Source organism: Aphanomyces astaci (assembly GCF_000520075.1).
Source record: "Aphanomyces astaci strain APO3 unplaced genomic scaffold supercont1.42, whole genome shotgun sequence".
In the NCBI taxonomy this organism is placed as follows: domain Eukaryota; phylum Oomycota; class Saprolegniomycetes; order Saprolegniales; family Verrucalvaceae; genus Aphanomyces; species Aphanomyces astaci.
In genome coordinates this window covers 43,412-59,498 of record NW_009798305.1, presented here as the reverse complement: position 1 = coordinate 59,498, position 16,087 = coordinate 43,412, and the positions used below count along the sequence as shown (strand labels likewise).

Genomic DNA, 16,087 nt, shown 5'->3' with positions numbered 1-16,087 from the left:
GTTGAAAGTCTTAATACTTCGTAGGTGTACGAAATAACCCTCAAATGAGACACCAAAACATGTATCCTTGTATAGACACCAAAACATGTATCCTTGTATCCTTGACTGAATGTTGGTACGCCCTGCATACATAAAACTGCTGTCACGACATACGTAAAACACAATGCTAGGGTACTCAGCACTTGCCACGAGAAGTAGCATACGGTTTTGATGTTGTAGGCGCCGGTGGACGAGTTGGGGTAGCTGTCACCGGGGGTGGGGCTGTGGTAGTCTTAGGAGCAAGAGTCGTAGCTAAAGCTGTCGTAGGTGGACCTATAGGGGCCAATGTCGAAACCGTAGATGAAGGTTTGTTGGGCGCAGCCGTACTAGTAACTGTGGGGCTTATGGACGACGGTATCGCCGTGCTCGAGGGCTGGGGTGTAGAGCCTGCGGGTCCCGGCTGGTTGGGTTTGGTCGGCGCAGGTCCTGTAGCCGATGGAGTCGTGGTGGAGCCGGTAGGTGTTGGCCCAGTAGGATTCGGACCAGTAGGTGTAGGCCCCGTAGGTGTAGGCCCTGATGGGGTAGTCCTTGATGGGGTAGGTCCAGTCGGGTTTGGACCAGTAGGTGCAGGACCCGTTGGAGTAGGTCCAGTAGGGGTTGGGCCAGTTGGAGTAGGGCCAGTAGGGGTTGGGCCTGTAGGATTGGGTGTGGAGCCAGTGGGTGCTGGTTGATTGGGGTTGGTCGACGCAGGACCCGTAGCCGATGGAGTCGTGGTGGAGCCGGTAGGTGTTGGCCCAGTAGGATTCGGACCAGTAGGTGTAGGCCCCGTAGGTGTAGGCCCTGATGGGGTAGTCCTTGATGGGGTAGGTCCAGTCGGGTTTGGACCAGTAGGTGCAGGACCCGTTGGAGTAGGTCCAGTAGGGGTTGGGCCAGTTGGAGTAGGGCCAGTAGGGGTTGGGCCTGTAGGATTGGGTGTGGAGCCAGTGGGTGCTGGTTGATTGGGGTTGGTCGACGCAGGACCCGTAGCCGATGGAGTCGTGGTGGAGCCGGTAGGTGTTGGCCCAGTAGGATTCGGACCAGTAGGTGTAGGCCCCGTAGGTGTAGGCCCTGATGGGGTAGTCCTTGATGGGGTAGGTCCAGTCGGGTTTGGACCAGTAGGTGCAGGACCCGTTGGAGTAGGTCCAGTAGGGGTTGGGCCAGTTGGAGTAGGGCCAGTAGGGGTTGGGCCTGTAGGATTGGGTGTGGAGCCAGTGGGTGCTGGTTGATTGGGGTTGGTCGACGCAGGACCCGTAGCCGATGGAGTCGTGGTGGAGCCGGTAGGTGTTGGCCCAGTAGGATTCGGACCAGTAGGTGTAGGCCCCGTAGGTGTAGGCCCTGATGGGGTAGTCCTTGATGGGGTAGGTCCAGTCGGGTTTGGACCAGTAGGTGCAGGACCCGTTGGAGTAGGTCCAGTAGGGGTTGGGCCAGTTGGAGTAGGGCCAGTAGGGGTTGGGCCTGTAGGATTGGGTGTGGAGCCAGTGGGTGCTGGTTGATTGGGGTTGGTCGACGCAGGACCCGTAGCCGATGGAGTCGTGGTGGAGCCGGTGGGTGTAGGCCTTGTACGGGTAGGACTAGTAGGTGTTGGTCCAATTGGAGTAGGGCCGGTTGGGGTAGGACCAGTAGGTTGAGGTGTTGAGCCGGTGGGTCGCGGTTTGTTTGGGTTGGTTGACGCAGGTCCAGGAGCGGGAGGAGTGGTGATGGTACCGGTAGGTGTAGGTCCTGTCGGGGTAGGACCAGTTTGGGCAGGGCCAGTAGGTTGAGGGGTGGGGCCAGTAGGCACGGGTTCGTTTGGGTTGGTCGATGCAGGTCCAGTTGTAGAGGGTAATGGATTCTGGCGAGAAGTTGTGCCTGGTGTTGAGACGGTGGCGGTTGGTGTGTTGTCAATTGTAGTGGTTGGACTTGTTGAGGAAGGGCTGGTCACAGAAGGCGAGTTGGTTGAGCCATTTGGTGGATACGTGGATGTATAGGCAGAAGTTGTTGCTTGTAGGGTGGATTGAATGAACTCTTTTGAAGATGAGATTGGTAGGTAAACTGTTGGGGCGATGGTAGTGTTGCTTTTTTGCCAGTACGTAAGGCCAATCAACTGGCTTGTACCGTTGACATCCACCATGACCGCACTGCCTCGTTCTTGCTGGCATTGACTGTCACGAAGACACTGCATGGATTCGTTGAGTGTTCGTCCGTATTCTTGGTGGTCATAATAGAACTTGCCACACTCGTCGTAGCTCCACAGTTTCGCTGTGCTTTCCACGAGTGCCTTGTCGTCTGTAGAAGAGTCAAACCCGCGCACCCACAACGTCGGGTTATCCGGTAAGTTGTCGTTCCATGAGACGCTTGCTGGGACATACTTGCTGGCGGTTGTCAGCTCCAACATCGCCAATTGCTGATAACCCGAGCTTCTGGTGTAGTTGGGGTGCAACACCCGACGGACAACTTCAATACGTTCGGTCCCTTCGTCACCCAACGCACAGTTAGATCCAATAGCGGCCCACTTAGACGCATTGACACACTCTGCCAACGTAAGCAGCCATGTGGGGGCAATGAGCGTTGCGCTGCAGAAGGAAGCCGCCGATTTGGTTTCACTTAATCCAGTCAAGTACGTGTACTGGTTGCCATCTCCAATGCCATTCGTGGCGTTGGAGCTCAATAGCCCCCGATGGTTGACCATGGCGCACGCTGTCAAATGGAAAAATGAAGGCCGTGGATTGATTGTACTCGACGAAGTTTGAAGCTACTATGGTGTCGATAGTTATCTGCGCGTTGAAGACATCTATGAGCCAATCAGAATTCTCTGAGTTAAATGGCTATAATTATCTGTTGGTTAAAGATATCTACGAGCCAATCAGATTGCTTTAATTGTAATGTAGCGTTGACCTGTTGAACCCCGTCAAGTATACAGTCCAAGTGAATATTAATACCCCCAACTTGTCCATACATATAATTTCACTGATTTTACTACAAATAACTGTTTATTAACTGTTTACAAATAACTGTTTATTAACTGTTTATCAACGCTGTCCTTGAGCGCCGAACCACATTTCTGAGCTCGACGTGTCATGCAACGGCTATTTTGGACTGCCGCCAGCCGCCTTGGCCAGGGTGGTGGTGATTGCATACCGCGCAATCTTTCAGTTCTCAACTGTTCCGGCCCTGTAAATCGCTCAACTGAGCTTGGCTGCACAAGTCCTCTTCTTCCGCTAAGGCGCTCTCGTCGACCTCTAACTCGAGCATCCAGAGCCAAGCAAACAAAGTTGTGGTTAGGACATATATTGTTAATTGCTGAACTGGCTGACCGTCAATGGATCCCAGTGCTAAAAAATATTAGTGTCAACAGTACCCTGGAGTTTGCAATGATTGTATTGGCTCGTGCACAGATTTGCAAATACTGTGGGAGGACGTCGAGCCAGACACATTGTCTGGTTCGCATTTGGCTGGTTCGCGTTTGCAACGAAGACGAGCTTTGGCTCATGGAAACTTCGGCTCTAGTTCGAACTACCGAGCTACGCCAAAGTCCATCGCCAGTGTTCGACTAGAGTACCCAGTATGCGCCTTCACCGACAACATCAAAACCTTTTCGGCGTCCATTTTCAGATCCCTCGTCATCGAGGTCGGGGAACCGAATTTCTTGTTGGTACGAAGGTGTCGCTGTACAAGTGCAATGGACGTTTATGCCCGAGAGGTTCCATCACCTCTCGCTCCAGTCCTGAGCAAGGGGACGTAGCTGAATTCGTTGGGGTGTCGTCCCATCAGACAAGTATGCAGAGCAAAACCAATACCTAGACGTCGTAGACTACAAAGACCCCCCATTCATTCATGAGGCTAGCTACACAAACTATATCAATCGCCTTTCAGTACTTTCAAGGCTTTCCACTCCTCGCGCCAGGTTGTGAGCACAATGTGTCGAGTTATAATCGCCCGTCGTGTTACTCAACGCAGACTACAACTGGAACGCGAGTGTCGTCTGATATCCGAAGCTCATGTCGAGCTCACCTCACGGTTGTCGTGTGATGACGAATCCACGATGGCTATGGCAACGCATATACAATCGGACGATGAGAAGTCTTATGGACTGCCAGGTGCCCAAATCCAAGGCCCACAACCGCAAGTTCGAGACAGGGTAGTGTTGAGTGGTCAATGTCAAGGGCTACATATGCAAACAGCGACCACCGCGACATTCAATAGTGAATTAAATAGTCGAGGAATTTAAGCGCGATAGATTCTCCCCGGGTGACCAATGGCAAGATGGATTTACGCCCACACAACCACTATTGAGATGGCCATAGTTGTATTGCCCAATCCGGCGTCGTCCGCCGCTGGTGGGCCGAGACCATCAATTCAACCGTCCATGTATTGAGCCATGTGCTCTGCTCATCCACAACCACCACTTTCCACGTCGAAGCATTCACATGTCACTGAACATCGCTCGCCAACGTGTTTCGCATTATTGGGATATGTGACCTAGAACTTGATTAAAGACCCATCAAGATGCAAAAAGTCACCTCAAACGGAGTCCATACTCGGTTTATCCGGCTCGTCAGTGGCAGCATCGTCGCATAGGAGAGATGCCCTTCCCCTAAGAACGTTCGAATCCGAGTACACCACACTCGTCGAACTCGCCAAGCAACTTCTATGGTTGTGCGGCCTCCTAAAAGAACTCGAGTTAACCCAAGCGACAGTCGAGACCTAAAGTACAACACGACCGCAATCTGCGGAGAATCGATCGGCCATCAGCAAGCGCGCCAACCACATCACGCGCATCATAGAAACCACCAGGTCGCCCGGTCGATGACACACCTCCACCATATCTAGCAAGCCATGTGTTGTTAATTGATGAGTTAGAGACTTTGTGAGACTTTGTAATTCACAGTTTCTTACTTTATCAAGACATATAATGGGCTGCAAATTGCATAATTCTTGTAAGTATGCAATTTGCAGCCCATTATGCGTACTTCTTGTATTCCGGTAGGATGTAACGGATTTGACACAATGTTTCGCAACTTTCGTAACGTTAATCCAAGTCTCGTACGAGACAAACGTACCAGTATTTTTTGCATCTCACCTTGTCCATACATTCAATATATATCACAGATTATACTGCAAATAACTGCAGCCCTTCAATGAGAACCACATTTTCCAACTCGACGTGTGATGCAAAGGCTGTTTTGGTTTGCCGCCGCCATGTGCAGGTTGTGGTGAATGCATACTTTGCAGGCTTCCAGAACGCCAAGAAGTCCACGTATTTGGCTCAACTGCGCTCGTCAGCGACAGGAACCAGGATTTGCCAAGGCGTTCTCGTCGCCCCTGACTTCGCCCTCTTTACTCGATCATGCGTTGAAGACTACGACAAAGCAGACAAAGTTGTGGTTGGGGCAACTCGAATCGATGGCCGGTTAGACAACGGCGAGTGGACCCCTGTGCTCAACAAATACTACAGTGCCAACCGTTCCCTGGACTTCGCAATGGTGCGTTTGGCTCAACCCTCTAAGGTCCCACCAGTGCGCATCCTGTGGGATGATGTCGACCCTGGCAAACTCGTGCGGCTGCGCGGCTGGTCCTGGTTCCCCTTCAACAACGGGAACACCCTCTCGGAAACCACGGTTCAACTTCTTGCGAACGACCAGTGCCAAGCCAAACTCAATCGCCCCATATACGCCTACCAAGGATGCAGCAACAACGACAACATTGAGATGTGCGTTTGGTACATTTTTGGATCCCTTATGATCGAGATCGACGGAAGCGACTTCGCTCTCGGCACGTTGGCGCTGTACAACTGCGTGGACTCGCCTACGTTGCAGATATTCAATCGCATCTCGGCTGGTCGGTCGTTCATCGAGCCATTCCTGTGCAACGGAACGTAGCTGGATTCGTTGTGGACTCGTCGTCCTTAACATTGGTTTGCGTTTTTTATACATGTTTTCGTGCATCGAGTGTATTTAAATACTGCTAGACCAGCCATGATTGTCGATTTCAAAAAAGGAACTGATCCCTGATCATGCAAGTATTTCGAAACCCCTCCTTGTCCATACATACAAAGATTTACTGTTTCGCCGCCCTTCAACCTGGTAGTGGGTGAATGCATACATTACTGGCTTCCAAAATACTGCAATGTTCACCAAGAACTGTATGTACATAGTGTACATGGCTTAACTGAACACGTCCATCAGACAAGAGTCATGAAATCTCGACGTCGTTTGCTCCGAGTTTCGGGCTCGTGCCTTGTGTCGTGTTCAATCAAATTCGTACAGTATTATGTTGGATCACTTCAGTGACGATGGATTAACCTTGGGTCGTTTTGATTACGTCGTGATAAGGATATAATACAAAAATGTTGTCTACCGGTTAAGGTTGTTGTTTGCGATTCATACAACAATTCTGATGTCGTCCCAACACTTGTCGGAACGTAGCGAAATTCGTCATCAAACACGAGCAAGGAAACTCGACAGTGCTTGTTTTTTGGAGGGCTTGATGTTCCAGCGTTCATTGGGTTTATACAGGTAATCAGCTCGTGCATATCACTTGAACGCACAGTTCAATGGCGCGGGGATATAAAACGAACCACTGGATTCAATCACATTGAAAAAATCCAGTTTTGAACCATATGCTGAAGTGGAAATGCCATCGAAACAAACTGGTTCAACTGTTATAATTCAATCAATTACTTAAAGATTTAGTTGCCAACCCTCTCGAAGGATGAGTTGGACACTCCATTTCTCAAGAAATATGAATATATATATACATATACTTATATGTGTGGAAATCGTGTCAAGTGCTGCCGCTGAGATGTATCTTGATTTTAGTATGTGACTCTTATCGAAGAGTGGAGGTTTTATTATTTAACGTAGGTAGTTAAACCCAAAAACCAAATACGTTAAATACCGATTTCATGCGTTTTATCACTACAGTGGGAGGTTAAAGGCCGACTTCGGTCCAAATAGCCAGGTGGAATTGTAGTGAACTTGGTGTGAAACGATAAGTGATTTTTTTCCTTTGACTGTGTTCTGATAAACATGTCACGAGATAAATAGCGATGCGATTATTGTGCTTTTCACTCGTTTTGGCTATTCACACCATAAACCTGGGTGTTTGTTACATCGACCCCAGTGTTTTAGATAATCCGTACCGTGATTTAGCATCACGTTTCGTTACCGAATGTAATTATAGGGGGGTCATTTATGCAACTCCCTCGCTTTTGCACATTTGAAAAGTGCAAATCGAAGTTATATCTGCTATTCTCGGGACCAAATTGCACAATTCACTGGTCATCATGAACGACTTTTCATACTGGTATTATAAATGTCACACAGCGAGGATACGCGCCGGTGTTCTACCGCACAGCGATGTACATGTATGTTGCCACATCGTAGAAAACCACGCCATCTTCTTGTTCCATCGCGCAGTGCATGCTACGTGCATGGACTACGCGATGGAATTAATAGCCAAGGTGTTTTGGTCACTTCAGCATCACATGTGAATATTATTCCTCAGAGTTATTTGGCATTTATAAAACCCCTGTGAATTAGCTAAAACACCAGGTATTTATTCAACCTTGTAACACTGTTACAGCAGAAGTACCACTCTTTTAGCCACGTAAAACCGACGCCAAAACAAATGAAAAGCACAATAAACATACCCACAAGGTGGCACCGACATGTATTCTGACATACTTACACGTTGCGTGTCAAACGGCGGCGCTATTGGATGTTCCTGAGAGGTGGAGCTAACTGCTTTCAAGTCAACACGCCACGCGTTCAAAGATCACAGTGTTAGTGAGTTTAGATGCACGGCTTAGTCTTAGCATAGCTGCAAGGTTTCTACCGCAGCCTGTACTATTTCAGTGGACTACACCGCAAAAGGACTGATTCCCATTACCGGACCCCGTTGTACCGCAGATAGAAGAGTTTTGAAAACGCATACTACAAACAGAAAATGTCTGAAAAATATGCCACGCTCAACTATGGCAACAATAATAAGCAGAATTAACACCGGCGGCAGAGCAACGGGCTCACTAGTAATCAGGTAAAGTAGGCTGGAATTGAGCCTAAGCTCATACTAGTAACCTAAAAGGAAATTTATGTCCGCTCATGAAATAGGCAACCATGAAGGATCGACGAGATCTAGATATTCCACGCCCAATTATATATTGTATACTACGTAGTACGTAGTATACAGACTGTCAATCAATTTACAAACCGTTGGAAGTACGATGATAGGAGTTGGGTACAGTGCTAACGTTAGTGCGTTTCAAGCAAAACTGTACTGTACCTTGTATACAGTCTACATGTAGATAGATATATGTTCAATTCCATCATAAACAGTAGTACCTCACATTTTCTCAGAAAACACCTCAATATGCGTGTTTATATGGATGGGACTTGGTATACTCACCTCTTTCTAGGGGTTAAGTGCATATCAGTGGTTTGCTATCGCTAACCACTGGTGATGCAGTTAACCCCGGAGACTTAGTGTCTTATGTACTCATCGGTGGTAGGACGAAGTCGCAGATTACAGGGCTAGTACCTATTACGGGCTAAAAAGGGTATCCTGTATCCGGATGGTTGAATTCACAGTCAAATACTGGAGTACTAGTATTTCGGGTGAAAACGAGAGTAGCACTCTCGAAATGAGGGAGTTATTCTGTATACTTCGAAGTATATCGCATATCCTTCGACACGTCCGAAGTGATAGATTTGACGCTGGATAATAATGGCGCACCATTATTATCCATACTGAGTCACTAGTGATATGAAGTGATAGCTTGAAATCTATCACTTCATATCACTAGTGACTCAGTATAGAGATGGGGACGCACATATTCCACATGGAAAAACTCATGAACAAAATGAATTATGGTTCTGCGTTTCCAACTTGACCTCATTTTCCAATTCACTTTGCCATGGTCAAGTTCCTCGCCCTTTCTGCTGTTGCCGCCTTCGCGGCCGCCGATATTGAAATCGTCAACGGTACCGAAGCCCCCATCGGCAAGTACACGTACGTGACGGGACTTCGCCGCAACGAAACCGCTGCTTCGTTGTGCGGTGCGTCGTTGGTGGCCCCCAAAATCCTGGTCACGGCGGCTCATTGCGTGCCGACTCCCTGGGCCGCCTACGCGTCCATCGGGTCGCACTACTTGAACGGCACCAAGGACGGCGAGCGCATCAAGATCGTCAAGCGCACCTTGCACCCCAAGTACAACAAGGCCACTCGCTACGACTACGATGTTGCCGTGTTCGAATTGGAAACCGAGTCCAAGTTCCCCCCCGTCAAGCTCAACTGGGACGAAGACCAGTTCACTGCCCCGGGCGCTGTGTCTTGGGTGCGTGGGTTTGGTAGTATCTATTTAGGCGGGCCTGCATCCCCCGTGCTCTTGGAAACCGACGTGGTTATCTGGGAAAACTCCAAGTGCCACGCCGCGCTCAACAAGTACAAAAACTACAACGTCACGTCTTCCATGATCTGCGCCGGTGGGGGCTTCAAGGACACGTGCAAAGGCGACTCGGGTGGACCGTTGACGGTCACGCGCAACGGGGAAGAGTACTTGGCCGGTGTGACCAGCTGGGGCATCGGCTGTGCCCGCCCTGGCTTCCCCGGAGTGTACGCCCGTATCTCAGAACTCCGTGACTTTATCGAACCGTTCTTGCCCAAGGCTGCTTGCTAAGTTGGAGTGGTGACATATGCATGTATGTTGCAGTATGACGTTGTCATGTGCGTTAATCGACAGAAATACATTGTATCTTCTGTACAAGCGCCTTCAAAATGATGTGTTGTGTGCGGAGAAACTGATAGTTACTACTGTAGTATTAATAGTACAGCCCTGTACCAATGTACATTAACTTATACTATTGTTCCACTACAGGTGCCCGTCTGTCCAAGGATGATGAAAAACTGAACTTCCTCACCTCCGATTGGCCTGTAAATTAGTGGAGGTGAAAGAACATTATCTGGGCATTCTCGTCGAATTAGTTGACTTGATGGAATTCGCAAGGTGAGCCACCTTGCTACTTTTTAATATCCAATTAGAGCTCATCACACCTTTTTTCTTGCACACGATTGGCTATAAGACAGGAAGCAGAAGTTACTCTTTGGACACTTGAATTTTGTAGAGAGTTTTGTGTGATGCTGCTCCTGAGAATTGTGTAACGTTACTGATGAGTTCACTCCGACTATATCCAATGTGGTTCTCCCCTTACAGCAAACATTATGTTGTGCGCTCGGTTGGGTCGCAATGCCGTGGCGGCTCTGGTGGGCCAACGCGGTGGCGCAAGACGCCTTGGTAGCACCCATCGCAAGTGCTGAAGTGGCGGCTTTAGCACTTGCGATGGGTGCCACCAAGACATCTTGCTCCACCTGCCCGCGCAACCACGTGATCACACCAGCAGGGAGATAGATGTACGGCACCGACACGGACTGGATGGTGGAATGAGGGATGACCACATTCATTGGGTTAGTAGACAAGTGGTGATGTTACTGAAGTCTATACCTGTTCAAATTGACCGAGTCCTGAATACCACATCGCTGAAACGACCACGATGGCCGAAATGTTGCCACAGCTTCCTTCTTCAAGGGCGGCGCCGACGAGGACTTCGGCCGCCTGCGCTCGGTCCGACTCTGACAAGGCCAAGATCTTCGAGATCGTCCCACACCCCATCACATGCCAGGATGAAGAACGAGCACGACGCATCCAATCTACATGATCATACACAGCCTACATAGTTATCTCAATGCTCCTTGCATCAACCGCCATCACAGGTGTAGAATATATATCTACGCAGCGATTTTCGTGATTTCACGGCATCTGATTGGACAAATTGGACAATTTTGAATTCGCAAAGTGGCCTGCCTTGCGAATTCCATAATAAACAGATAGACACATAAAAAATAAAAATCCACAATATGGTCGTACGACTCGAATTAAACTAGACGGTACAGAATTGTAAACAGTACTGTACTTGTGGCATACCACTCCGTCCCAAATCACTGACACGTTTGATGTTTGCCACATTGTGGTATTATGACCAATCATTGGATTTGTGTGAAATTTGTACCAACCAAAAGAGTAGGATCTTGGCTATAAGGTCATATAATTATATTGCAATTCGTCCAAAAACTGCGTGTGTATTCTTCAAATAAAATCAGCCGCTCAACACTGGTACTTTCTTATTTCGAGCAAGAGCCAGATAAAACATGCTTACTTTTGGATACAGGAGGGACAGCATTGCGTTGGAGACGCGGTCTGCATGGAGACAGGCATGTCACGTTAGAGTCACCCACGAAAGTGGAGGACAAGAATTAGCAGGAACCATAAAAAAATATGGAGACGACAAATGTTCGAGATGTAGCCTACATGGAGACATGCTACATACGGTGTGCCAAGTTGGGATCACCTATGGACACTGTTCAAGGGGGCACGAAAACAATTATTCGCACGTGGAAAATATGACTTTTGCACGTGGCTTGAATTTCCACCTCGTCAGCACGAAACCCCCCTCGTTTAACGTGTAGGATTAATTAAAAAATCACGTTGTTTATCGTGTCAATTACGGATTTACAGTTAGCACAATATCTTGGATAGATTCACAATTATGGGTATCATACACAATATCTTGGATAGATTCACCATGTGTACGGAAACGATATGGTGCACGTCATCTATAAACTACCAACTTTTCACAAAATTTTCTAACTTCTATTTCATATTCATTAATCAAAATTGCAGCAAATTGAGGCGTATAATCGACAGATCTCAATGTGGTGAAGATTCTACGTCTCAGATTCAAATTTGGTGATGAATTGGTCCAGAAATAGATATTTAACCTAGTGGTATTTTACATGGGCGCTTGGATATTTGGCCATAGGGGTGGCCGCTCAAATGTATCTTGATTTTTGTATGTGACTCTTATCCGTATTTAATATCCGGAGGCAAGGGGGACCTTTAACCTCCCACTCCAGTGATAAAACGTATGAAATCGGTATTTAACGTATCTGTATTTTGGGTTTAACTACATTAATTGCACGTTAAATAATAAAACCTCCACTCTTCAATTTGGCCAGTTGGAAGTTTTTAGATGTGGTGCACCATACCATAAAATAGAGCAATTCAAACTTTTAGGGTATTTACAGTTAGTCAATAGGGATAAAAGATGATCTGGACGAAGGTTGACCATGCATGCAGCCACCAGGACGACCCCAAACACAGCGAGTTCGTCCATTTATCACCACTACCAGTGTGAATTAAAGTTTGTGCCTCCGATTTGAATACAGTTTTCATCAACTGGTGGTGATACCGGTAGAATTGTAGGACAAACTCAACCTTCAATGCTATACAGCAAACTCGTAAATGATAAAAGTACTTCAAAGTAAAAATGAAGTCATAGCCGGCATTTGAACCCGCAACCTCGTGCATGAAAGCTCCAAGCTTTACCGTCAGGCTATGCTGACATGTTATTTTCATATTGTGGTCATCATAATATATAGTTTCGTCACAATATCCTATGATACCCAGAATTGGAAAGGTCGACCCTAATCATGGAGTGTTCACCAGGGAATTCTCCACCTTTAGGACTTTTAAGAATTCGAAAATGATGAAGCAGGACGGCGTGCCCATTTGTCAAAATCAAATGGGCACGCCACAAATTGGTATTTTATGTTGTTACACATTTGACCAATAATGTGTAGTATCTGGCTTGACGTTGATTAACGTTGGTTTTGCATAATTATACTTTTAGAGAAGCATTGATTAACGTGCTAAGACTGTAAAACAAGGAGAAAAACAGGTGAAAGCACAATAACACATTGCTCGGAAACCGTGACTGTATCGAACCGTTCTTGCCCAACGCTGCTTGCTAAGCCGGACTGGTGAATGAATATGAATGAGTACGACATTGTCTTGTCAGATAAACCACATAAATGCATTGTATCTTCTGTACAAGCGCTTTCAAAATAATTTGTTTGTGTGTGGACAACTGAGGCACGTACAGACACGTGATAATCGAAATTGGCATGAAGTCGAAACATGATTGGCTGAGCACTACGAAATACGAAATGTCACTTTTTATTAGAAATTGAATTTTACAATTTTCCAAAACTACTAACTTACTTCGTATTTGAAAAAACTCCCGAGGTACAAATACGCAGAACACATACTTCGTACAAAAATACATAGAATGTGACGATGAGAGCCCACGCTTTGATGTAACATTGCACCATGGCTAGACAATTGATCTGACTCTGTTCAGGCGTTGTTGCAGAAGCGACTGTCAGCAAAGTCGCTTCTGCAACAAGGCCTAAATCAGTCACGCTCCGCTTCGGTTGCTTCTTGGTAGCATTCCATTGCCCTGAGACTCGGCGAAGCATATTCGGCAAAACATTCCTCTTGACTCGAGTTGTAGCTTTCTCCGCTCCCAGGCTGTCCAGCAGCGAAGCTAGCTACAACTCGAGTCGAAATGCACAACGACGAGACAACTGTTTGACTGGTCGTCACCAGCGACCAGCCGTCTGTAGACCCTTCCCAAGGCCAAAACTTTCTTGTCCTCACACCTCTTTTGTAAAAAAAGCCAGGGAACCCACCACCGTGTAAGTCGAAGCCATCGCGGCCATCAAGCGGCATTTGGCTAATGTGAAATGACCCGTCGAATATAAATCATCAACCCGACATTTACAATGTTTTCACTCGAATCAATTTTGTAGCCAATCATTGAATTGTCGTAAAATTAATACTTAAAGTATTACTCAAATGTTGTCAAAACTTCGGTGTCCCTTAAAATCCGTTGTCGTCCGCATAGCAATCACCAGAATGATAAACTTTTTGTGGTAATATAAAGTGCCGGTGGGTTCATTCTTTTCACGTCATTTTTACAACTCACGGTATATGCGAGCATCTAAACTATCTAAACTACTCTTCTCATTAAAGTAGCTTTTTAAGCTTGCGTTTGTAAGGGTCAAAAAGTGTCTTTTGCTTTTAACTATGGTGAAATTTCAAATGACGTCGTTTTTAAAATGAAATCTGATTTGCCTGATGGTGATCGCTCGACAAATGGCCCAGATTGCTATGTATATTTACACTTTTCAAATGCCCTTGGACATTTTGGATCAGAAATCGCCGAATTTAATGATGTGTTTTCAGAAATCACGACCAAAGTGTCGATGTTATCATGTGTGAAGGAAAAGGGTTAGTAGACAACGTTTCAACAAACGGCGACGAGGTTGTGGAAGTGACGCAGTCGTGGTGTCGTTTGCAATACAAATTTCAAGTCATTTGGTCGTGTAGGAGGAACGGCACTCCCACTCAAATGCTTTACTTAAACCAAGTAGAAATGTCCACTGACCTGCCATGTGTTTGTTTCGAAACGCTTCTTTCACACACTGTACGGTGCGAGTACTGTACACATACAAGTAACCAGATATATTTCGTCCAGAGCAGTCAGAAAACTCAGTTTTCAATAGGAAAACACAATAGCTAAGACGCAACTATTATATTCGGTCAATTATTGTTGTTGTTAATATTACGTATTTGGCCATAGGGTGGCTACCCTGGACTAGTCATCCCACATGGTGCATTTCAATCACATAACCCACAGGTTTTTGAGAGACGAATTCCCCGAGTGAGTGGGTTACACACCCACTCAATTGGTCAAAACCCACTCACTCAGGGAATTTGGTACTATTGACCTAAAACGTCCCTGAGTAAGTGGGTGGGACTAATTGCTTGCTACGATAAGTACAATCCTATGGTTAACGTGAAACACGAAGGCATACAACGTTGTACACCGTTAATCGTACCAACTACTGTATGTACTGTAGGGGAGGCAGTTTTTCACTCGTGGTGTTTTGGGGTTTTGCTCATGGATGTTCAGGTAGAGTTAGACATGGGGCTTCACTCGTGGTTAAATGGTGTGGTGGAGTTTTACTTAGTGGGCATTACTGGGTTGTTGCTTTATAGTCGAGCAGCCCAGTAAGTGTAATATCACTCCATCACAGCTAACATAAAACAAGCAGAGAAGCCGTGGGCCCTATATCTTTGCGAAGGCAATCGTGTTAGAGTTTTACTAGCTAGTGTAGTCACATCTCATTAGATAAATCCTACATAAGGGCACAGCGTAGCACCAATAAGCACGTAGCTATCCCCTTGTACTTCTTGCATTCATTTCATCAACATAACGTTAGCTATTTCCGCGACCAGCCTCTTATATGGACATAAATATACAGAAATATCCCATGACCATTCCGCGACCAGCCCCTTAAGGGCATCCCCAATGGTACGTTAAGTTGTGATAGTTTAACAGCCATGAAAATGCGAATTACAGCACTTGGATCGATCCCATTTATTGACGCGCAACGCTACGACACGAAAGACTTGGCACAGTGTATTGTCCTTGTACTGTAACGTTCGTTACCTTATTAATTTGTCATTTTGATGTGTTGAATCAACGGCGTCATTTCTCATTGATGAGCATTGTTGCACGTTGCGAATGGTCAAGTATCGACCCGCAGAGTCATTGTTTGCTAACGTTACTATACGTACCGGTATAGTATTTGATTGTGCATGAGAATATGACAAATTTATTTATTGCAGTGATTTCCTGAGTGCTCAGCTCTGCGGCAATACTAGTACAGTAGTTCATGGAACGAGTTGCTCCAATAAAAACATGGCTTGCATTATTTGAGGGTTAGATTGTCGTAGCATTTGTAGTGTTGATCATGGCCACTCGAGATTATTTCCCGAAAATTATGCTTCACTTGATTTTCAAACGTTTGATAGTTGAAAACTTATAGTTTGAAGCCTTGATGACCTCCCGTTCCACCGACAGTAAGGTGTATGTGTTTACTAGCGATATACGATAGTCATAATTGAGCACTTTACGAAATTCTAAACGAAAATTATCGCTCAATAAGTGAAAAAGCTGCAGTAATGTAGGGATAAGTGAAGGGAGCTGGTACACGGTGGTAATATGCTACAGATTTGAGGTGTAATGTTACTTGGGATTGATTGAATGCTAGTTGCCCCCCCTTATTTGTCTTATGTTACTGTTCAAAGTCCTTCCCCCATGACTACATTGAATTCTAGACTGTACTA

At 46.4% G+C, this 16,087-nt stretch overlaps 3 protein-coding genes across 3 annotated transcripts; 2 read left to right on the top strand and 1 right to left on the bottom strand.

Annotated features, from left to right (window-relative positions):
- Positions 1-365: 365 nt before the first annotated feature.
- Positions 366-2,686, bottom strand: H257_12643 (hypothetical protein; the record flags this gene model as incomplete). Its single annotated transcript, XM_009839933.1, has 3 exons — positions 366-1,589; positions 1,636-1,931; positions 2,113-2,686. 3 exons carry the CDS (start codon positions 2,684-2,686, stop codon positions 366-368), a joined length of 2,094 nt encoding a protein of 697 aa, XP_009838235.1.
- A 2,449-nt stretch (positions 2,687-5,135) lies between these two features.
- H257_12642 (hypothetical protein) lies at positions 5,136-5,876 on the top strand (the record flags this gene model as incomplete). Its single annotated transcript, XM_009839932.1, has 1 exon — positions 5,136-5,876. One exon carries the CDS (start codon positions 5,136-5,138, stop codon positions 5,874-5,876), a length of 741 nt encoding a protein of 246 aa, XP_009838234.1.
- Positions 5,877-8,911: 3,035 nt separating this feature from the next.
- H257_12641 (hypothetical protein) lies at positions 8,912-9,673 on the top strand (the record flags this gene model as incomplete). The annotated part of the gene is made up of 1 exon (XM_009839931.1): positions 8,912-9,673. One exon carries the CDS (start codon positions 8,912-8,914, stop codon positions 9,671-9,673), a length of 762 nt encoding a protein of 253 aa, XP_009838233.1.
- Between the last annotated feature and the right edge of the window lie 6,414 nt (positions 9,674-16,087).